This window comes from Hypanus sabinus, chromosome X1 (assembly GCF_030144855.1).
Source record: "Hypanus sabinus isolate sHypSab1 chromosome X1, sHypSab1.hap1, whole genome shotgun sequence".
NCBI lineage: Eukaryota > Metazoa > Chordata > Chondrichthyes > Myliobatiformes > Dasyatidae > Hypanus > Hypanus sabinus.
The window spans coordinates 16,371,888-16,395,583 of record NC_082738.1 but is presented as its reverse complement, the minus strand read 5'-3'; the positions used below and the strand labels follow the sequence as shown (position 1 = coordinate 16,395,583).

Sequence of the window (23,696 nt, the reverse complement as noted above, 5' to 3'; positions counted from 1 at the left end):
CCTTTTTACTTAAAATGGTATATTCAAGCGCTGTACACGTGACCTAGTATGGAGTTTAGCGACTTTTGTGCAGATAAACACAGCAGCTACTTTGCACACTGCAAAATTCAATAAGTAGCAACGAAACAAATGCCTTTGATTGTGCTGGCCAAGACGAGAGAAAAATTACCTGCTTGCTTTCAAATAGTACTGAGGGAATTTTACAATTCCCCATATAGTCTACACTTAAAAAAGGTAATTCCAAGCATTTAATGGCATAACAGTCAGAACAGGTTAATGCCTTTGAGCATTTTGCATAACTACATTTTATTCCTACCCATAGCTATCACTAGAATGAGGTGATCATATAAAAATATCATAATAGTTACCTCAAAGTAAATGCTCCTTTTAAATAGATTTTTGACTAAAAAGACAGCTGTAAAATTTATCTTACATTAACATATTTAATCAGAACTGTGAATAAGTGGCCTTGGAAGACCGAAGGCCTCTTGCCTGGAACAGTTACAGTACTATGCTTAACTCCAAATAGCATAGGTTTTTATGTCAAGTTTATCTTGTCTCTTTTTAAACTCTTAACAGACTGCCCCACTAAAAGGTTTGTGGACAGACCAATACCAAGTTTCCAACATATTCAGGACATAAAACCCATGACTATTGCCTAAAGTCCTAGATTCTTTCCAATGAATTCCAACTATGTACATATTTAACATTTGATGTCCTTCATATAGAGAGAAGATAGCTTGTAGTTCTTAGCCTGTACTAAGCTATCACTTGGAGGGAAAAATTTGCATTTATATAGCGCCATATCTTTCAGAAATATTTCATAATGTTCACACACAACAACTTGCTTTGAAATGCAGTGACTTATGTAGGCAAATGCAGCAGCCATTTTGCGCACAGCAACATCCTGCAACAAGCAATGAGATGAGTAACCAGTGAAATTTTGGGAGTATTCAGGGAGAAGTTTTGACCATAGAACATGGGTGAATTCCACGCTCTTATTTTTAAAAAAATACCTGTGGCAAACAATTTTCCACATCTAGCTCAATCATTTAGGACACACAGATAGGATCATGGTTCACCATCACATCAGAACAGCACCTCTGATCCACTCCTTTGGATCAGCAGAGAATTTTAAATTGGGTAACAAACAGGGACATGATAATGGGGATGGTGTGGGGGGAGGGGAGGGAAGATGACCAGTACAAGATTCTTGCTCATGACCAGCCAGCGTCCTCTGGTCAAAGTGCAGGTGCGTGAACAATAGGGTACAAGATAATTGATACTAGAATACAGCTGCTTCTCCAACTTGCTGCCAAGGCTCATTCTAAAAAGGACTGGGCAGTTAATAAGAAGTTGACAGCACCTGTGGAATGGTTTCCCTGCATATGTCACTGCCTTTAGGAGAGATGGGCATGGAAGAAGGGCAGGTAAAGGATTGAATGTCACCGTTACAAGATGGAATAGAAAGATCTTTCTAGGAGCAGGTAGCTATTCACGTACTTGACTCCATCCAACATAGGCTCCAACATGTTTCCTCCCTTTAGTAATTTCAGGGCAGCTTCTGCTGCCTTGTGTTTTGCTGCCTTTTTGCTAGGCCCCTGACCTGAGGGGGGAAAAAAAATCAATTAAAACACAAAGTAAGATTTAAATAAAAGTCACGAAACAGGTGCAAACACAGAACAACCAGTTTCTATGACCACTTCAGTCCTAAAACCTCATTGCCAAATTGGAACAGCTGGTCTCAACTTGGTCAGTTTATACCCTTTTTAAAACGATGGAATATCTTCCAAGTGCGTCGTTTGCCTTTGTTGCCAGCACTCAACTGAAGCACAATAGTGCCGTTAAGCTGGCCCAGTACAGAAGTATAAGCATATAAGCTGATATTCCAGTGCAGAACAAGGGATCACTGCATCTTAGGACTAAACTTCACTTGCAGGTGGTAAACAGCTCATGGTACTGGAAGAAAACATGAAGGCCTGATCAAAAGTTCCTTCCTCGACTAACAAAATGCTCAAAGCTGCTTGTAAAATATTAACATACACTAAATAGGCACTGCAGATAGTTACTGCAATAAAAGAATCACAGCATTTCAAAGGAATCCACACAAGATGTTTTTCTTTAGATTTTGCAGTTATCAAATGATTTGTGCATGGTGGAAAAGATCACATCTAGCACACCAGATCCACCTTATAAACAAAAATCTTTATCTGCTAACATCGCATTTAAAAAGAGCATCGGTCTGGCTTTGAGGGTAGAATAACCCATTAATTAAAAGCTTTTTATCAAATTTGATCCGGCCAATTAAGAAACAGTTTTACTGAGAGTGGCAAGAATGTGGAACATGATACCACATGAAATAGTTGAGGCAGTTACATGTGTACATTTACTTATGTAACTGTTCATTCAGGATCAGTTACCCAAATAAATGTAAGAGAGGAATGAATAGGATGAGATGAAATAGAGCCATGTGTGGCAAAATGGAGGCATAACACAGATGGGCTCAACGACCTATTCCTGTGCTCCAACTTTGATGCAAGGAATGTAGTTTTAGATTGTCAGAACAAATTCTGCTGGAGACCATTCACTGCAGATTTCCTGCTTGTAAAGTGAATTGTACAGTACTTCACATGAATCAGCTTTGGACTGGTAGCAATTACATTGAGTGGCATTCTTCCCAGTCATTATATTGATGTCAGTGTAATGTACCCATCAGAAGCTCCTGAACTTGCCAATTTCAGAACTGATACAAACACGGTGAACACCACTGCTCCTGCATGCCCACAAAGCAGGTTTCTTACTCCAGCTGCTTCAAAGGAAACATAATTTCTACATATTATGAACAGTGCTGAAAAATGCCCAGCTGAAAAATAGTAACCATGAAGATAAAAGAAACAGCTAGCAGTACTCTGCATACAAAAGAAACAAAGTTAACATCTGTATGGTAGCAGGAGTGAACACTGTGCAAAGGTAAAAAAAGATACGCTTAGAACACAGTAACACATAAGATAGAGGAAAACGAATCTTAAAATACCCACAAACCATCAAGGTGTCTGGCACTGTAAAATCTTGTTAATACAGCCAGTGCCAATTTTGACACCAGATTATACATATAGGAATCACTTTTCCCTTTAACAATGCCATCGCTGCACAACAACTTCAACAAAGATTAATACCGAACATTTTATTTTTAATTATTGAGATACAGGCCCTTCCTTTGAGCCACGCCACCCAGCAATTCCCAATTTAACCCGAGCCTGATCATAGGACAATTTACAATGACCAATTAACCTACCAACCAGTAGGTCTTTGGACTGTGGGAAAAAACTCACACAGTCACAGGGAAATCGTACTAACTCCTGACAGGCAACAGCAGGAATTGAACCCAGGTTGCCAGCAATGTAAAGTGTTCTGCTAACCACTGTGCTACCATGCCAACCATTCTAATAAATTAAAGAATTTATTGCTATTTTCAAAGTGTACAACTTGAATATATGTATAAGTCATCACAAACTCCCCCGTCACCTTGAAGGAACTTCCAAATGAGACACAAACCTGTGCAATTAATATCTCCGACTGTGACTCGGAAAGTAAAATTAGGTTGGTGGGCTTGGCCCTCCGCTTTCAGCAGGTCATACACCGGTGTCTTTCCAATCCTTGTTCCATACTCCTGCAGTAAACTAATAGGTGTCTTTCCAGGGTTTGAGGCCAGCATTTGCTCAATACTGTATAATAAAACAGAAAACAAGTAAATTTGTAAGACTTCAGCAGAGAGATTGGAGATGAGCAGCAGTTTGCAAGCTGAAAGCAACAGATTTGTAGTGGAAAACAGGACCGGGAAGACCGAAATGTTAACATCAGGAGCAGGAAGACAAGCTGACTGATCACCAGATAAGCAGTGATATCCTATGGTGAGTGACTTACCTTCTGACACCTTTCCACTATCACTATATAGCACAAGCCAGGGGTGTGATTAAATCTGAAAGTCTTCAATATTTAAGGTGACAGCTCACAACAACCTACTCAAAAGGAATAAAAGCTTGTGATGACTACCCGGAGGAAAATTAATGGATTGGGGGAAGGTGGGTGAAAAGGTTTAATAAATGGGTGAAGCTATCCTTGGGATTAGGATAAATTTTCGGAGGATATTGGTTTTAAGGAATGGTAAAATATTTTCAAAATTAACTTAGTTATGGGGAAGGGGGTACGTGGCATTAATTTCCGGCACCTAGAGTTTTTTTTTTCCCTCTTATTCTAATAAATCAGTTAACCAGATGGTCTCAATTGTTGTCACCAAATGTTCACGAAAGTCTTTGCTTGCGTTGTTAGGCTGGAAGGTGCACAAAGTTGAGAAGATGTTCGACCCGAGGACTCTACCTGGCTTCTCCTGTGTATGCAAAAGATCGATGAGACTTTTGGAAGAACATAATCATTCTCGCAGCAACATTCTGCTGGAGGAACTCAGTGGCAGCATGCGTTGGGGAAGGTGGGATTGGAATGAAACTGCCGACCCTTCGAGTCGAAAAATTTTGGGATTAGGATAAATTTTGGGAGTGTGTAAAATACCTTTTTAAATTTAACAAGGGGAAATGGGCTACGTCTCATTCATTTCCACCACCTGTAATGTTTTCTTTCTTTTTCAAGTTAAAAAAATGACCAGATGGTCTTAATTGTTCTCGATGTTGGTCGGGGGTGCAAACATTCGTACTTAAACTAAAATCGCAAAAGATTGTCATCACACTGATGTTAAGGGGAGCTTGCTGAGCAGATTGAGCACCGCGTTTCATAAGTCACAAACGTCCCGGTGAAATGAAGATAAAGCTTCTACTTAACAGCAATGAACAAAGACTTTTTTCCAAGAGGCTCCGATTGGACGTGCAGCTAGTCCTTACCTGGGACAGCTGGAACTCTTCTTTGCTGCAGTAGCGGCCCGATCCTCCGTCATCCCAGACAGCACTGCCGGTAATTGTGGCTCAGAGGACGACAGCGGCAGCGGCTCTTATTCGTTCACGGTCCCGCATAAGCGCCGGCGCGGATGCCACTGCGCAAGCCCACACTGGCCGTCAACGTCACTTCCTAGTCAGGGTGAACCGGTGGAGAGAAGAGCGCGAAGGACGTTAAGTAGAGAGCTGGCTAGATTTGCAATGGTGTGAGGGAAGAGACGTTATCTCTCTTAAACAATTTATGCCAAACCAAGTTGCTGTTTTCAAAGTCCGCATTTTAAAACTTTTGCGAATAAAGCAATCCGCCCACCTTGATACACCACTCATGCCTGCTGTTGATTTCCCTTTAAATATATCAATGGTTTCTGCCTCTTTTCCCGTAAATAAGCTTCCCTTGTTTTCTGCATTCGTTATAACCATATAACAATTACAGCACAGAAACAGGCCATCTCGGCCCTTCTAGTCCGTGCCGAACACTTACTCTCACCTAGTCCCACTGACCCGCACTCAGCCCATAACCCTCCATTCCTTTCCTGTCCGTATACCTATCCAATTTTACTTTAAATGACAATACCGAACCTGCCTCTACCACTTCTACTGGAAGCTCATTCCACACAGCTACCACTCTGAGTAAAGAAATCCCCCGTTATTTTGTTACTTGTCTTTCTATTTAAAGTTGTAAAACGAAATAAAACCATCCTACCACCGTTAGATTTACTTCGTGCAAAATGGGAAAGAAAATCAACTCAAAATAAGCTCTCATCAGGTTTTGAAGCATATTCTTGATAGTAAATACGCCGAAAGTACTGCAAAGTATTTGAAGCAAACTTACAGAAATGAAGTGGGAGAGAAGGAAGGTGCTAGCATTTCTTCAGCGTTCTTGGACTGTTCTTCCAAGATCAGCTTTCTAGCATTAATAGCATCTGGAAACTTTAAGCACATAATCATGAAGGAGCTGGTTTTAAAATTATAAAATGAAAACAAGCCCTTTATCAGGTAACAGCCATGTTATACAGTTTTTGCTGTTCACAAAAACATGGGGATGCTAATGTATTGAGAGAGGGGCTTGCTAGAAAAGAGGAATAGATGAATTTTGTTTAAACTAGAGTGAGCCCAGATAATCTATCGTCTGTCGTCCTTGATCACACTAATAGCATGTGAAGTTTTTAAAGTCAGATCTGAACTAATCTGAGCTATTACAAAGCATACTATGTGGTCCACAAGGACATCACCTCAAATTTACTTATTTTGCAAGAGAGAGAAAATGGAATATACTGGAGTACTTTTTAAAATGTCCACTTCTTGTGCATACCTCTCACTTAGTAGCAGCTGGAATTTAAGCAAGAGAACAAAAATGCTGAAAGATTTAATCTAGCCAGGTCAAGAACAGGGGAAAATAGATAAGATAGGAATGCCCATTTCCATATTTGGGACTTAAGATAGAATTTAAAACAGCCAGTGCCTTCCAATCGATCATTTGGTTACAATATCCAGACCAAAATGCTATTCAAACAGACTATTAAAAACAAGAACTAACTATGGAAAAATACTGATTGAAGCAATTTTATTATATTTACAGTTTTATGCAAAAGCAAATGGGCATGTACATACAAAATAATACAATTGATTTAAAAACTGAGCTATGTTTAAATGGATGTCACATATATTTTTGCTTTAGTCAATGGTAAAATACAACAATCATTGGCTTGAAGAAAACCTACAAAATACTGCAAAGTTTAATGTCTAGAGATTGCTTCGTTACATCTGACAATATTTCTCTTTCTGGACCTCAAGACTAAACAGAATAGAAAAGTGTACTATAGAAATACAAGTCTTAATATAGTGTAACTTAAGAAAAATAAATCTTCTATCCCAGCATTTTGTATTAAGTTGGTGTTCATAAGTGATTGAGCTTTCAATGTTTCCATCTGTTCAAACCAATAGACAGAATCCTTTTTTCTCATTTTCAGGTACAAAGGTTCATATGGTAAATTGGTCTGTCACAATCCAGATTCTTAAAATGTATAAAACAGTTACACATTCTCTGCAAAAAAAAGAGAATCTCACTCAAAATGGGCTGGTGTGGAAAATTGAATTTTTCATGTCTGTCCAATTGGAGCTGTACATTAGAGGTTGCTCTAGTATTAAATCATGCTGTGCCTGCCTTTGTAGTGCTTGAGGTGCATAAGGGTTGGCCAAAATGGCAAGTGTTCTATCCCTCAGCACCAGGGCATAATTCCAGTATTTTCACAAAAATGAAATTAGGCACAATTAGCAAAAGTAAAACATTACAACTTAACCTATTTTGACCCTTTACAACAGAGCAAGATACAAAAAGTTACCACAGCTTAATGCAACCTTGTAACACCATAGAGAATGGAAGAACCATTTTCTTCTTTTGCATTTTTAATCACTTTAAGAGTATATCTTTTCATACAAAAACTGCAACCACAATTTCATTTGATTTTAGTTACCTTCATTTAAAGCTACACAGTGCTGTGCAGGTTCTTAAAAAAAAGTCAGTATAAATAGTCTATGCACACTAAATAACAAATAGATTCCAACAAAAACCTCTTAACCAGAGTGTGACAGCCTTCTGAAAAGACAGTATCTTTTTTTTAGTGGAATCCTGGAACACAGTTGCTTGCGAGTGACACTTCTTAATTTGTACTGCCTATAGATTTTTTTTCCAAGATATAAAAGTATATATATATTTTCAAAACTCTTGCCCCTTCAACTTTCTGGACTCATTCTGCACCCCTATCTTACTACCTCATTCACTTCCCTTCAAAATCTTTCCGTTGAAAAACACTAATTTATACTCATCTATGTCATCATGTCCTTCACAGAAGGTATAAGGAGGAACATGACACGGTGGAACCATACAGCAAGTTAACACAGTAAACAAGAAGTGTTGATAATATTGGTATAGTTTAATGAAAAGAGTAGAAAAATTAAGTTCAGTTACAGCATCAGCCACGATATTATGGAACCGTGGACCAGCTTTGAGCAACAAGGTCCGCTGCTCCTATTTTGATTGTTATTCTTAAGTACAGACATAGGATTTGGCTTAAAACTAAGGATACAGGACACAGTGATAAAATCTTTTACATCAATGGGAAATCTATTTCACTCATAATATTTCAACAGACTTGAAAAATACAATAGATTTAAATAGTATAGCAGAGTTCCCAGATGCACTCATTCACCTCCTCAATCTGTTTATTTAAATACCAATCTCATCTGCTTCAAGATCAAAAGGAGATACTACACTCTAAAGATCGTCATACGTTTAAACAAAAAGAATCTCAACACCAGTGAATTGATTTTCAAACAAATTCATTTTTTGCATACATAAGAACTTACATCATGGTGATATTTGTGCCTAACAAACCCATACATGGAACTATTAATATTTTGTACTCAAGATACTACAGAAAAAGCCAATAAATTATTTAATAGTTTATTTAAATTATATAGCATATAACAATTATAGCAAGGAAACAGGCCATCTCGGCCCTTCTAGTCTGTGCCGAACACTTACTCTCACCTAGTCCCACCTACCTGCACTCAGCCCATAACCCTCCATTCCTGTCCATATACCTATCCAATTTTTTTTTAAATGACAAAATCAAACCTGCCTCTACCACTTCTACCGGAAGTTCATTCCACTCAGCTACCACTCTCTGAGTAAAGAAGTTTCCCCTTGTGTTACCCCTAAACTTTTGCCCCTTAACTCTCAACTCATGTCCTCTTGTTTGAAACTCCCCTACTCTCAATGGAAAAAGCCTATCCACATCAACTTTATCTAACCCCCTCATAATTTTGAATACCTCTATCAAGTCCCCCCTCAACCATCTACGCTCCAAAGAATAAAGACCTAACTTGTTCAACCTTTCTCTGTAACTTAGGTTCTGAAACCCAGGTAACATTCTAGTGAATCTACTATTGGCCACTTTTTCCCTTCAAGAATCTTACTTTAATATTGTGCCACAAAAATGTCCCAAAACGTTGGCTTTAAAATAGCTGAGAAAATAATTGCAATTTCAATTGTTAATTTTCCTAAATCTCACGTCCCTATTTTGTTCACTCTACTTTCTCAATCTTCAGTTGCACAGTCTGAACAGTAGGAGTAAAAAGCACATTCAGACTTGACAAGGTACAGATGCAGGAAAAGCATGCCACATTGTCTAAATACAAAACTACAATACGAGGTACTTCAGACTAAACTATTTTCATTTGTTCCATTTTAATTAGAGTAGTGTGCACTACTCAAATGAACTTGCATTTCAAGTCCATATTCAATTAATATTTCCATGATTAAAAGACAGATCAACAAAGAAAAACGTTCATCCTTTTGTACCTCATGTAGAAATTGAACAGCTGAGTTGACTGTGAGTAAAGGTTAAAGTACCGATGGTTCAGGGACATTGTTACCCCAGCAAAAGTAGCCCCATTGGATATGGACAAATACAACCCAAATACCAATGAGGCTGCAGTCCTGAATACAGTTAAGTGAGTAAAACATTAACGTATACCTGGTAAAAACTAAATAAAAGTACAATGACTCATCACTAATCTTTTTTTTAAATCTACATCGGGCAACATGGATTCCAGTTTGGAATTTGTATATACATGTTTTCATAAATATAAATATTGTGGACAATTTATCAACACTTCACAACTTACTAGTACTATTTCCAGCTAAAAACAATGTAAAGGAATAGCAATAACAGTTATTATTAAGGAAACAACTTCAAGTTAGCAGAAGCTGGTTTCAAGCAGAATAAAGAAAGATGCTAGAACAATGATTGACTCACCCCACACCTTTGGGGAAATTAAATGATTCGATTCACTGCCTCTCTAACTGGAGAGAATGTAAACTTGGAAACAAATTAGGTGATATGTCTCAATCAGCATAGACATGAAGCGACTTTTTAAAATAGCCATTTACTGTACCAGCAACATCATTTTTTAAAAAAGGGTTAAATTTGCCCTTGAGAAAGATAGTACATTTGATACAGTCAGAGGCTCTGATTTTGGAGCAAAGGTGCAGATGGCACAACTTACTAGTACCATGCCTCAACAAAACCAGGTAATCACAGGCTGTGCCTTTATTTGGTGATTATGATGTACGTGATACGAGCTCTGAACTCAGTAATTCAGGCAATTAAGATTTAAGAACAGTGCCCATTGTAAACATGATTGGACAAGCAGTGGAGATTTTGTTTGAGCAAGTATACCTTCAATCGTAAATGAAGCAACTGTAGATGCCCCTATTAAACAATTCCTGGAAGCAAGTATTTTAATATTTGTTAAAGTACTTTTGCTTCCTGCACAAGAGGTGAGGACAAGGAGTGGGAGAATAATAAAATGCATTAGCTTGCTTACTATTTCTGCCATGTTCATACATTAGAAAAACAGGACTGGAATTCATAAAGTCTGGAATTAAAAATAAAAGATAGCAAATCACAGTATAATAATGGATGGTAATGAACACACTTCATTACATGCCTACCCTTGACAAAAACCTCTGTCACATTAACTAATAAGTCAGTATTTAGGTTCTGTACATGTGCATCTGTACTATACCACTGAAATATTAAGCTGTATACTGGCAGGACACTTAAGCAGATATAGAGGTTTGTTAATGTTTGCTATACATCATTTTGAACAAATGTGTCCATGGAAACCTCAGCATTAATATTAGAAAGTTAGCAGTGGTGCATGTGCAATATTCCATTCTTGATACGCCAGGAGCTGATCTCAGGTTCTTACTTTCCTCCACCTCCCCCTCCTCTACCCTGCCCCCACAACCAAGTTGAAAGAACTTTATTTCCCTATGTTTCCTTGATTTAAGTTAAGACCATGTCACAATGAGCTCCTTCTGTATCACTCAGCGGATTATGGGGTGCTGGAGAATCAAGTGTTTCCTGTAACGTTATTCACCATTGGCACTGCTTGCAGAATCATCTTGGGCATTTTGTAAAGGCTGGAGTAAATCTGTCAAGTTAGAAACCAGATTAGTTAACAAATCTGATAATGCACATATGGACACCACATGACTTGTGGAGTATTTCCAAAATTCAATTTTAATTACACAAGCAAGTTTTTCTCCCCAATGCACTCCAAAACAAAAATCAGTTCACTAATGAACAGTATATATCAGATAATACAGGTGGTGTGCTATCCTGATCTTTCCTGCTGGAAGAGGTTATGATCTTAGGAGCGCCAGAGGAAAGGGGGTTGAGGCACGTGATTGCACTGCACTTGTTGTACATGGAATTAATCACTGCCAATTAAAGTGGATGGAGTAGAGGTTAAAGCTGTGCTCATTCAGACACGCAGAGAGTATTCCTGATTTATGCCTTGCCACTGTTGGAAAGGATTAGGGCTGTCATGAAGCGAGTTATTTGTCACCTGATATCAAGCCTTTGATTTACTTTTGTGTCCATGGTATCTAAGTGGCTGATCCAATTAAGTTTCTGATTAATGAAGGCCCCACTCCAACCCCAGGATGTTGATGGTAGGGAATGAGGTAATGGTAATGCTATTGAATGTCCAGGATAGATGGTTAAACACTCTCTCATTGGAGATGGCCATTGTCCGGCACTTGTGGGATGCATGTTGATGGCCACTAATCAGCCCATGCCTAAATACTGTACACATCCTTCTGCATCCAGGCATGGACAGCGTCATTTGGTGAGGGGGTTGATTAGGAACTGACCATTGTGCAGTCAGTGGGCATCCCTACTTCTGACCTCATGACAGAAGAAAGGTTTGATGAGGCAGGTGATGATGGTTGAGCCCTGAGGGTCTCCTGTTTTGATGTCTTGAGGCAGCTACGATGATTTCTAATGACCACAAACATCTTCCTTTGTGTGAGTTATGGCTCCAAGTATTGGCATCAGATTTACCAGTGCTCCTTGATCAACTATTTCCAAAAGTAATTGGTAATTGTGCCTTTAAAATTTAGCTCTAGTCCACATTTAGACCAAGGGCATGAAGAAGTCTGGACTGAAGTGGTCCTGGCAATACCCAAATTGGGCAATGGTGGGTGTGCTTAAAAAGTGTCACTTATGTTGTGTCCCACCACGATTGAAGATGGGGATATGCTAAGTTACAAAGCTACAGAATATGGCGTTCATTTGAGCTGCTGCTGGCAGTCCTTCAAGTCTCATAGATGTCCAGTTTTGAGCCACCACATCAGTCTCGAGTCCAACCCCATTTAGTTCAATTGCAGTGCCACACATGGTGGAAGGAGTACTTGATGTAAAGACAAGTTTAACTTTCATGTTGGCTTAACTACTCACGCCACGCACCTCATCTGACAGCTATATCGTTCAAGACTTTCCCAGTTTGATTAGCACTGATGCAGCCAAGATATTTTTTATGGTGGACAGTGAAGTCCCCACCCAGATTACATTCTCAGCCTCTGCTACTTTCATTGCACCATCCAAGTGTTGTTTGACATAGGAGCACTGATTCATCTGCCGAGAGAGAATAGCAGGTGCTTTTCTTAGTCACGTTTGACCTGATGTCATGTAAACTTCATGAGGTCTGGAGTCATTGTTGAAGACTCCAAGGACTGGCTCCTCCCCCACCAGTGACAGTGACATAACTAGAGGTTGAGATGGAGCAATTTAGCACATTGTCTAGGGTATAATTGCGTATGTATGACTGCCAAGCTTTTGCTCTCTGGCCTAAGGAGCAACACTCTTAGTTTGCTGAGCTCCAGTCCCAAGACGTTTGTGAGGAAGACTTTACAAGGTCAACTGGGCTGGGAGAAATCTTTATCACAACCAAATTCAAGTCTTAGCTGAGTGCTCTGTATAGTTTTATTCTCTTGGGAAATCCAAATCTAATTGGTTGTCTGGGCTGCTTCACAGGGCATCACAAGGAATAGGTCTTGAGGCAGTTTGGTCAGACCACGTAAAGTGTCAGATTTCCTCCGCTGAAAAGGATACTGTAACCAGAATGGGTTTTGTAAAGTCACAATGGTCATTTTGGTGATCATTATCACAATTAGTTACTCCCCTCCACCCAATACCCAAATTTCCAGATTATTAATCTGAATTTACTTTCCACACCTACTGTGGATGGATTTGAACTCTACTCTGTGAATTGTTAGTCTGGGCCCCTAGGTTAATCATCTAACCATATATTTTTGCAATTAGACCAGAAGTCAGAATAAGGGAGTGGGAGTAGAAACACATTCCTGAAGACATTTATAACAATACCAAATGTAGACATGCAGCAGGAAAGAACAAAATACCAGTAAAGAGAAATGCTCTTAGCCGTTTTCCAGCTCAACATTCTGGACAGCATTTGCACAGGATGTTCTCAAAACAATTTGCACGTGATGTTGGTCATCACAAGTCAAGTGCCACTCAAAACCTGTACCTGCCAGGAGCAAAGCAAGGGATTTGCAGAATAAAGAGTATCCTTTATGCGAACAGAGCACAAGGCTTTGCAAATTGCACTTAGCTGATAATATCTCAATTTTGACAATGTACAGTTGGAAGGCATTTTGTTCCGGGGATTTGCTTCACTTGCAGGACCACATTTAGTTTTAGTCTCTATAACCAGAGGAGGACATACTTAGAGGACATGTCTTAGAGCAAGTGCAGTGTAGATTCTCTAGAATCATTTACTTGAATGAGGGAGTTGTCTTTTAAGAGAGTGAGGAGCATAGACCTCACTGGACCTAGATCACTGGTGATCTCAGCCAAGATACAAAATCAAGAGGGCAAGTTTATTGAGGCCGGAGAATGGAGAAAGGGGAAAGTCTAAGGATAAAGGGTCAACTATTTGGAATGGAGGTCTAAGAACTATTATTTCACTCAAAGGGCAGTGAATCTTTAGGATTGCCTTCCCCCCACCCCACCCCCCCACACACCCAAGGGCCGTAAGCTATTTAGTACGTAGAAGACGGAGATGGAAATTTTTGGGCACAAAGGGAATCATGAGATGAGAGTGTAATAGGGAATCAGATTTGAGATAGATCAGCCTTGGTATTGAATGGCAAATCAGACTCATGGGGCCATCCTTCACATTTCAAATGTTCTTTTTATTCTCTATCTTCTCAGGCAGATATTTTCAAATAAGAGTTCAGACTCAAATTGTAGACTACTAAACTAACCAAGCATATATTTAAAGTGTAGCACAAAAGAGAAATGCAGGTTTGCTTTAATGATCTTTGCAGACCGTCTTTCTCCTGCTTCTGTCACTGAACCAAAGACAAGGTAAAGCAATCCCTCTGGTTTTTTTTACTGCAAACAGTCTTGCTGGCTGGAGATACATTTAGTACAAAAGACTTCTTACTTGATGGCTGTCCCGTGTAATTATTGTCTGGGCTCTTGATTTCCACAGGGGGTCTTGTCCACTTACTGGCTCGATACGCAGCCATTTCCTCCAGGTTTCTCATTACTGTAACGGAACCCTTCTGAGGCTGTTCTGGGCTGTTCATTTCTGTACTCCTGCAGCCAAACAATTAAGAATCAACAAGGCAGACACAGGACTATATATGCAATTTAGGCTCAACTAGCAGCACTGGGTATTAATGATTTACAATTGTTTGCTTATGAAGATTACTTCAGTACAGTTGGAGATATCTTTGCACAGCTTACCATTTACCACAATATCACAAGGTTTAGAAATTATCTATTGTTTTGTCAATTTTAAATTAAAAATGGAAAATGCTGGCAAGGTCAGCATTTACTGTATTATCCATTCAAGAGAAGTTTGGATAGGTACATGGATGGGAAGGGATATGGAGGGCTGAGGACCGGGTGAAGGTGGCTTAAATGGTTCGGCAGGGACTAGATGGGCCGAAGGGCCTGTTTCTGTGCTGTATTTCTCCATGGCTCTAGAGGTACAAAAAAGGGGTTAAAGGTTGCCGAGTCATACTTCGGTGCCAGGGAAGCTACTACAGAGGATTCTTAGCCAATTGCATCGGGAAAGACAGATTTCTTAGGGACAAGGTAAATCACGGCTTTGCGCAGAGGATGTCAAGGGCTTACAAACTCAACTGAGTTTTTTTGAGGTGGTGATGAAAATGATTGATGAATGATTTCCATTCCAGTACTGACTGTGTGAGATTTATATTCTCTGCTCAGCTACACTCACAGGAGGAAAAGTTCTTTACACAGAGTGGCGAGTCTGTGGAATGGGCTGCCGGAGACGGTGGTGGAGGCGGAAACAGTAGGGTCTTTTAATAGACTCCTGGATGGGTACATGGAGCTTAGAAAAACAGAGGGCTATGGGTGACCCTGGGTAATTTCTAAGGTAAGGACATGTTTGGCACAGCATTGTGGGCTGAAGGGCCTGTATTGTGCTGTAGGTTTTCTATGTTTCTATTCCTAACTGACCGAGAGGACTGTGGTCAGCTGGCACTTTAAATCTTTGCAATCCTGCTGGTGAAGGCGTCATATAATGCTGTTGTGGAGGGAATTCCAAGAGTTAGACTCAGCAATGAAGGAACAGCAATATAATTCTGAGTCTGTATGGTGAGGGACTTTAATGGGTACCTCGAGGGAGTGGTATTCTTTTGGCTTTATACTTCTGGGCCATTGATGTTGCAGGTTGGATGGTGCTGTTGAAGAAGCCCAGGCAAGTAACTGCAGTGCAATTTATAGATGGCTATGGTGTGCCAGTAGTGAAGAGAATAAAGGTTTAGGGTAGTGGATGAGGTACAATCATATGATCCGCTTAGTCCTGGATAAATCAAACTTTGATTGTTAATGCAGCCACTTTAATCTACGCAAGTGAAGACCGGTGTCAGCATCATCACATTCATGTCAACATTTAATACAAGCACCATAAATCCGGATTCACAAATTGCACTTTATTAAGATTGCTCAGAAATATCTTCATATGCCTTCAGTCCAAATACTTACTTCAAAAAATTACCAAATGAAGCAGCTGCTCACAGCTAACTGATTAATCACTGGCGAATGTGGTAATGGTATTGGTATAGGAAGAAATATTACCTAGAGAATTCTATGGCGGGCAGGGTATGAGTGGGGAGGTGTGACTGGGAAAGAAAGCAAACTTACTCTTCTTCTAATACTGCCATGGGAGTTTTGATGTATGTAGCATTTAGCACAGGAAGTTGTCAATGCATTTGAGATTGAACACAAGCAGTCAGGATGCCTACCTGTCAAAAGCAACAACACCACTGTGGCTTACAGAACGCTTAACCTGTAGATTAAAAACCAAAAGGGAAGAATGAACACAAGTTAACTTCTTTTGTCCTGAAAACATGACTCTTCCACCATGAAAGAGCCCTGTGCAAACTTCTGTCGCTGAATTCACTCACTCACAGCTCACATGGGATTGCAACTGATTTTGCTTTTAAAACACAAGCAATAAAACAGGGCCCATTGTTAAGAAAGACCTTTGCTTTCATTCAATCCAGCAGCTGTTATATCCATATGTAAAACAAAACCAATAGTCTCAGTTAACTAAAACATAACCAATGGGACAGATGCCACAATTAGAATGTGATCCTCGTCGGGCGAGGTATCTCCATATGGCGGTGAGCATGGCTCAGAGAATCCGGTGGGAGCAGCGGAGGGAGCAATGGTCAATAAAACGGAGGTCCCTGGGATCCTTGTGATCCTGACTCCTTCCTCTACCCCTCCAGGTAAATTACCAGAGCTTAATCAGAAAACAATCCAATATCAGTCTCACAGTACAGCATATTAGTGCATCAGGTCTGCACAGCCCAAAGCAACAGCTCTGGGCTCACACCCATCAGCAAGTTCCAAGATGTATCAAAAAAAAGTATTTGCCTAAGAAGAAAGTTAAAAAAAATAAATCCCATCATGAGACACATCACATAGCAGAAAGATACATTCTTCCTTCAATCAGGAAGCCTTCAAGGGATGGGAATATTTCTTTAACAGAAGGAAAATACTTTTAAGTCCACTTACCCTGCGAAGAGGCGTGGAAGTGACATGAGTAGCAGCGGATTCTGGGGGTGAAAGTAGCTCTGGGGATATCCTCACACTTGCTATTTTCATACAGTCCTCGAGGGTACATATAAAGGTGTTGCATGTGGCTTTAAGTAAAGAAGAAGCCTCGTTCATTTTCTGAAAGAGAGAAACAATCTATAAATTTGTACACAGAACAAAGTACCTTTGTTCTTTAAGCTATTGTGAATAACCAGACAGTGAAAATGTAATTGAAGTCAACCATGAGTGCTCCTATTTCCTCCCGCATTCCAAATACATTCAGGTTAGTAGGTTAATCGGTCACATGGGTGTAATTGGCCGCACAGGCTTGTTGGGCTGGAGAGGCCTGTTACTGTGCAGTATCTCGAAATAATAAAAATCAAAAAGCTTTTTCCCCCAAACTGAAGGCACGTGTTAGGCATAATGCCAGAGGACTGGAAGGTACTATTGTTCAAATGGAGAGAAGAAATAAAATTAATTACAGGGCAGTTGTCCAGCAGCAATACTGAGCAAATTCCAAGGCTAGTGAGGTATACAACAGCCAGCATGGACTTCAAGCTGTTCATGCTCGACTAACTTGACTGAATTTAAAAGGAGCCATAATGGCAGAATATCTGATGTCTGTATACGTAGATTGTAAGTATTTTTAACAAGGATCCACATGGCAGACTGAGCAGGAAGAAATAAACAGACAGGAAACAAGGAAAAGAGGATGGTTTCATTAAAAGTTGAGAGAGAAAAGGTTGACAGGAACTTTACTGACAAGTCTGTCTTCTCTAAATTTCCACTTGCTTTGGATTTAATAAATGATTTGACAAACAAATGATTTGGACGAGTGTAGAAGACATGATCAAAAAGTTTGTAAATAATACCAGCATGGTTATAGCAAGAAAATTTGGCTGCAGGAAGAAATCAATGAGTTGGTTAGGTTGGAACAGAAGAGATAAATAGAATTCAATCCAGACAAATAGCAAGTAATGCATTGGAAAGAGTAAACAATGCAAAGGAATATAGGATTAATTGTAGAACACAGAAGGCAATCTTGGAGTACATGTCCACAGACTCTCCAGAGATTATGGGGAAATAGATGAGTTGGTGAAGCTTGCCATTCAGAATACAAGAACAGAAAGGCCATGGTAGAAATGTATGAAACACTAATTAGGCCACAAAGCAGTGTATATTTTTGATCACTATATTGCAGATGTCATGTTATGACACTCGAGAGTGCAGGGAAGCTTCTGGGAGTACCTGAGGCTGGAGATGTTCAGTTGCTGCAGTACCTGCAAATAAGTCACTGACAATTTGATCTTATATGTATTACTATGACTATGTGTGCAACTGAAAAACCTCAAATCAACCAGACTCTTTATTAACAGGCAACACGAGTGAATCTGCAGATGCTGGAAATAAATAAAAACACAAAATGCTGGCAGAACTCAGCAGGCCAGACAGCATCTATGGGAGGAGGTAGTGACGACGTTTTGGGCTGAAACCCTTCATCAGGAGACTCTTTATTAAGTTCCTTCTCCCCCTCTCCCCCCCCCCATAGGTATTATTATGTATGTTACTTCACTACAAACTAGGTACCCACAAGGATATGCAAATTAATTTCATATGACATAGGAGGCTACCGTTTGGCTTAAAGATTTAGCCAGTTCTCAGAGCACACCCAATAGTCTCATTCCCCCCACTTCCCTGAAACCCACTCTTTCACATACCCATTTCCTCTACCACCTCAGACTTAACAATTTACAGTTGGCAAATAATCTACCAAAATACCTTTGGGATGTGGAAGGAAACCAGAACTTCCAGCATTCCTGTATTAAACTATATTTTATGAATAGTTTATAATTCAGAAACGAGGCTCAGCTGTAAAAGCCAAGACAGTGCAAGATGGCAGGTCAGTCCCAATTCTGATGTACTGCAACTTGCCCAGATCTATGATAAAGCACATGTACAGACACTTCTCGGGTGAATTGAGGTTTTTGGGGTCAAAGTCAGAATGCTACAGCACAGAAAGAGGCTCTTCAGTCCAAAGGCTGAGTCCAGCGGTGCCGTGGAAGTCCATAGCGGGGGTATTCCCTTCTGCCGCCTGCGTGGGATGACGAGTCTATTGGGACCCTGAGGACTTGTGGAAATTGTGTGGCGGTTTCTTTTGAACTTATAGTCTTTTAACATCTTTGGACTATTTTTACCATGCCCATGGTCTGTTTTTTTATCAATTATGCTATTGTTTGTACTGTTGTAACTATATGGTTTTGTGCAGGTCTTGTAGCTTTAGTTTTTGGTCTTGTTTTGTCTGGTGGAATTGGAGCTCCTTTCCGGGGAACGCGCTAAGATAGTAGCACAATATTAATATGCAGCAGCCTCTCCGGACTGGATTGGGGATTGCCAAACGTTATGTGGATTTTCTGGTGTAGTCTGTTTTGTCATGTGCTTTTGTGATATCATTCTGGAGGACGTTGTCTCATTTTTTAACTGCATTGCATTTGTGGTTTCTAAATGACAATAAACTGAATCTGAATTAGTCCATGCTGAACTGTTACCTGCCTAGTCCCATCAACTTTCACTTGGGCCACACTGTTCCCGTTCATGTACTTATCCAAACTTCTCTTAAATGTTCTAGTCAAACCCACATCCATCACTTCCAATGGCAACTTGTTCCACACTCGCACCATCTTCTGAGTGAAGTTCCCCCTCAGATTCCCTTAAATATTTCCCCTTTCACCTTTAACCAATGACCTCTAAGCTCTAGTATCACCCAACCTCAGTGGAAAAAGCCTGCTTGCATTTACCCTATCTATCCCCCTCAATTTTGTATACTTCATCAAATCTCCCCTTATTCTCCTGGATTCCAAGGAATAAAGTTCTCAAATATTCAATTTTCCCCTACAACTCAGGTCAAGTTTCGGGTTGACAGACATGTGAAAATGTATGGGTTAAAGTGAAGGTTTGCGTTTGTGGTGTGGGGGAGTGGGGAGGCAGAAATAGGACTGCTTTGACAGCTGGCGTAGCTTCACATGTCACAAGGAAATTTACGGATTATGCTGCAGAATTTAGAGGGTAGAAAATAAATCTCATTGTCAAGTACTAGAAGAATTTTAGTTGTTTCAGGGTAGATACGCAGTTGACATTGTCCCAGTCTAGAAACAGTTGGTGATTCACAGCAGGTGACTTTTTAATCCAGAGGTGAGGAATCTTTGGAATTCATTACTCAAGGTGGATGTAGTGGTTTAGTCACCAAATTCATTCAAAAGATATCCCTTGAGGCATACAGAGGGTGTAGGAGACATCTTAAAATTAGGAGTACGAAAAAAAATCTATCAAATATTCCCAACAGACAAGATTAAGGAGAATTCCAGACATTATGTATATAGGAGTCAGAGAATACTTAGGGAAAATGTGGTCCCCTTCGGGAATAATGTGTGGAGTCAGGGAATGTAGGCAGGGTTCCAAATGAATATTTTTGGAAGTATTCACAAAGGACATGGCAGAAGGTGACACAGATGCAAAAGGTCAGCCATAATCATATTGACTGGCAGCAAAGTGCTAAATGGTCCACTACTAAAATTAATGAAAAAAAATAGTATTGAAACAGGTGCACAAGCATACTTAAGTGGTTGGACTGATTGTTTGGGCAAGAATAGAAAGCCTTTATGAATTTCAAATAGGAGTTGTCCACAAATTTGGCCACATCAAAAGCTGCCACAACACTCGTACAGCAGAAATAATAGAGGAACTTCACTTGCAAAATGCAAGCATCAGCAACACGAAAGCAGTAGCTTGTGGATTAGCTACTAAAAGCACCATTCTAAATATGGAAATAATGCACAAGGACACTTCCAGCATGTCCACAGACAACTGTGAGAGTGGCATTTCTGGATTGAGGCAAGGCACAACGTCATTAATTCCACTGAACGCATTGACAATGCAAATATCTACATCAGGATGCTGTTTATTGACTATCGCTCAGCATTTTACACCATCATTCCTGATGGAAAAGCTACAGAACCTCTGACTCGGTGCCTCTCTCTGCAACTGGATCCTCAGCTTCCTACCTGGCAGAGCACAATCTGTGCGGATCAGAAATAACATCTGCACCTCACTGACAATTAACATTGGCGCACCTCAGGGATGTGTGCTTAACCCATTGCCCTACTCCCTCTACACCCATGACTGTGTGATGGGCACAGCTCAAATGCCATCTATAAATTTGCTGATGATTGTTGGCAGAATTTCAGATGGTGACAAGAGGGCATACAGGAGCTAGATATACCAGCTAGTTGAGTGGTGTTGCAGGAACAACCTGGCACTCAATGTCAGTGTAACGTGCTGTAATGTGGCTAAGCTGAAAGAGCTGATCGTGGGCTTCAGAAATGGTAAGATGAGGGAACACACACCAGTCCTCTGAGGGATCAGAAGTGGAGTGAGTGAGCAATTTCAAGTTCCTGGGTGTCAATATCCCCAAGGACCTAACCTGAACCCAACATATCAATATAATTATAAAGGCAGCAAGACAGTGGCTATATTTTATTAGGAGTTTGAGGAGATTTGGCATATCACTAAAGCAGTGGAGAACTTCTACAAATGTACTGTGAAGAGCATTCTGACTGGCTGCATCACCATCTGGTATGGGGGAGAGGCTACTGCCCAGAATTGAAATAAGTTGCAGAAACTTGTAAAATTTGTCAGCTCCATCCCATTATATCCAAGGTATCTGCAAAGAGTAGTGCCTTAGGGAGGCAGCATCTATCAATAATGATCCCCACCACCCAGGACATGCCCTTTTCTCACTGTTACCATCAGGAGGAGATACAGGAGCCTGAGTTCACACACTCAGCGATTCAGGAACAGCTTCTTCCTCTCTGCCATCTGATTCCTAAATGGACATTGAACTCATGAACACTACTTCATTTTTTTTTTATGCTGCTTATATGATGCCGTGCTTTACATTGCACCTGTGCATACATGTACATATAAACTACTTTGAATAAAGCTGGTATATTGGAGCTCTGTTTACACAAGGACATAAGAAATAGAAGCAGGAGTCGGCCATCTGGCCCATTGAGCCTGCTCTGTCATTCAATCAGATCATGGCTGATCTGGCCATGGACTCATCTCCACCTACCTGCCTTTTTCCCCATAACCCTTTAATTCCCCTAGTTTGCAAAAATCTATCCAACCTGGTCTTAAATATATTTACTGAGGCAACCTCCACTGCTTCATTGGGCAGAGAATTCCACAGATTCACCACTCTCTCGGAAAAGCAGTTCCTCCTCATCTCCGTCCTAAATCTATTCCCCCAAAATCTTGAGGCTATGTCCCCTAGTTCTAGTCTCACCTACCAGTGGAAACAATTTTCCTGCCTCTATCTTATCTATCCCTTTCATAATTGTACGTTTCAATAAGATCTCCTCTCATTCTTCTAAATTCCAGCAAGTACATTCCCAGACAACGCAATCTCTCCTCATAGTCTAACCCCTTCATCTCTGGAATCAGCCTGGTGAACCTCCTCTGCACTGCCTCTAAAGCCAGTATACCCTTCCTCAAGTAAGGAGACCAGACCTGCACACAGCACTCCAGGTGTGGCCTCACCAGTACCCTGTACAGTTGCAACATGACCTCCCTGCTCTTAAATTCAATCCCTCTAGCAATGAAGACCTACATTCCATTTGTCTTCTTGATAGCCTGCTGCACCTGCAAACCAACCTTTTGTGATTCATACACAGCACTCCCAGGTCCCTCTGCACAGCAGCGTGCTGCATTTTTTTTGAAAACTATTTAAATAATCTGCTCTTTCATTTTTCCTTCCAAAGTCAATGGCCTCACATTTACCAACATTGTACTCCATGTGCCAGACCCTTCGCACTCAATCTATCTATATCTCTCTGCAGACTCTCTGTATCTTCTGTACCATTTGCTTTTCCACTCTATTTTGTATCATCAACAAACTTAGATACTCTACACTTGGTCCTCTTTTCCACATCATTAATGTATATCGTGAACAGTTGCAGGCCCAGCACTGACACCTGTGACACACCGCTCACCACTGATTGACAACCAGAGTAACACCCATGTATCCCAACTCTCTGCTGTCTATTAGTTAGCCAATCCTCTATCAATGCAAATGCATCACCCCCAACTCCATGCATCCTTATCTTATGAATAACTCTTTTATGTGGCACCTTATCGAACGCCTTCTTGAAATCCAAGTGAATAACATCTATCTATTCCCCTCTATCCATATGCTTGTTATATCCTCAAATAACTCAAGTAAATTTGTCAGACAGGACCTGCCTTTGCTGAATCCATGCTGTGTCTACCTGATGGATCCATTTTTTCCTCAAATGCCTCATGATTTCTTCTTTAATGATAGCTTCAAGCATTTTCCTAACTACAGATGTTAAACTAACTGGCCTGTAGTTACCTGCTTTTAGACTACATCTTTTGTTTGAACAGTGGCATGACATTCACCATCTTCCAATCCGCTGGGACCTGCCCAGAGTCCAGAGAATTTCTGTGAATCGTCACCAAAGCCTCTACTATAACTTCTGTCATTTCTTTCAGTACCCTGGGATGCATTCCATCAGATCCAGGGGATTTGCCCATCTTCAGGCCCACAAGTTTATTTTCTTTATTGCTCGCTTGGTGGTACTTCTTTGCTTTTTAAACTTTTCCCAATCTTCTAGTTTTCCACTACTCTTGGTGACTTTGTATGCACAAGCTTTTAGTTTGATGCCTTATTTTATTTCCTTAGTTATCCAAGGCTGTCTCTCCCCACCCTCCCACCCTTACC

The 23,696-nt window shown here is 40.3% G+C and overlaps 2 protein-coding genes across 9 annotated transcripts in view; both read right to left on the bottom strand.

Moving 5' to 3' along the window:
• The window catches only part of tarbp2 (TAR (HIV) RNA binding protein 2), a 49,110-nt gene extending 41,393 nt beyond the window's left edge, over positions 1–7,717 (bottom strand). For 4 of the 8 annotated variants that reach the window (XM_059955945.1, XM_059955947.1, XM_059955948.1 and 1 more), the window contains exons 1-3: positions 4,893–7,717; positions 3,556–3,725; positions 1,504–1,606 (exon numbers count right to left, since the gene is read on the bottom strand). In XM_059955945.1, the coding sequence (XP_059811928.1) occupies positions 1,504–1,606; positions 3,556–3,725; positions 4,893–4,945 (326 nt within the window). In that variant the 5' untranslated portion in view covers positions 4,946–7,717. The remainder of the gene's footprint in view (positions 1–1,503; positions 1,607–3,555; positions 3,726–4,892) is intronic. The other 4 variants (XM_059955942.1, XM_059955944.1, XM_059955941.1 and 1 more) reach the window with 1 other exon arrangement.
• Positions 7,718–7,855: 138 nt separating this feature from the next.
• Positions 7,856–23,696, bottom strand: part of LOC132384638 (pleckstrin homology domain-containing family A member 3-like) — a 38,610-nt gene continuing 22,769 nt past the window's right edge. Inside the window, exons 5-8 of the mRNA XM_059955950.1 lie at positions 16,880–17,038; positions 16,102–16,145; positions 14,268–14,422; positions 7,856–10,946 (exon numbers count right to left, since the gene is read on the bottom strand). Coding sequence (XP_059811933.1) covers positions 10,885–10,946; positions 14,268–14,422; positions 16,102–16,145; positions 16,880–17,038 — 420 coding nt within the window. The 3' untranslated portion in view covers positions 7,856–10,884. The remainder of the gene's footprint in view (positions 10,947–14,267; positions 14,423–16,101; positions 16,146–16,879; positions 17,039–23,696) is intronic.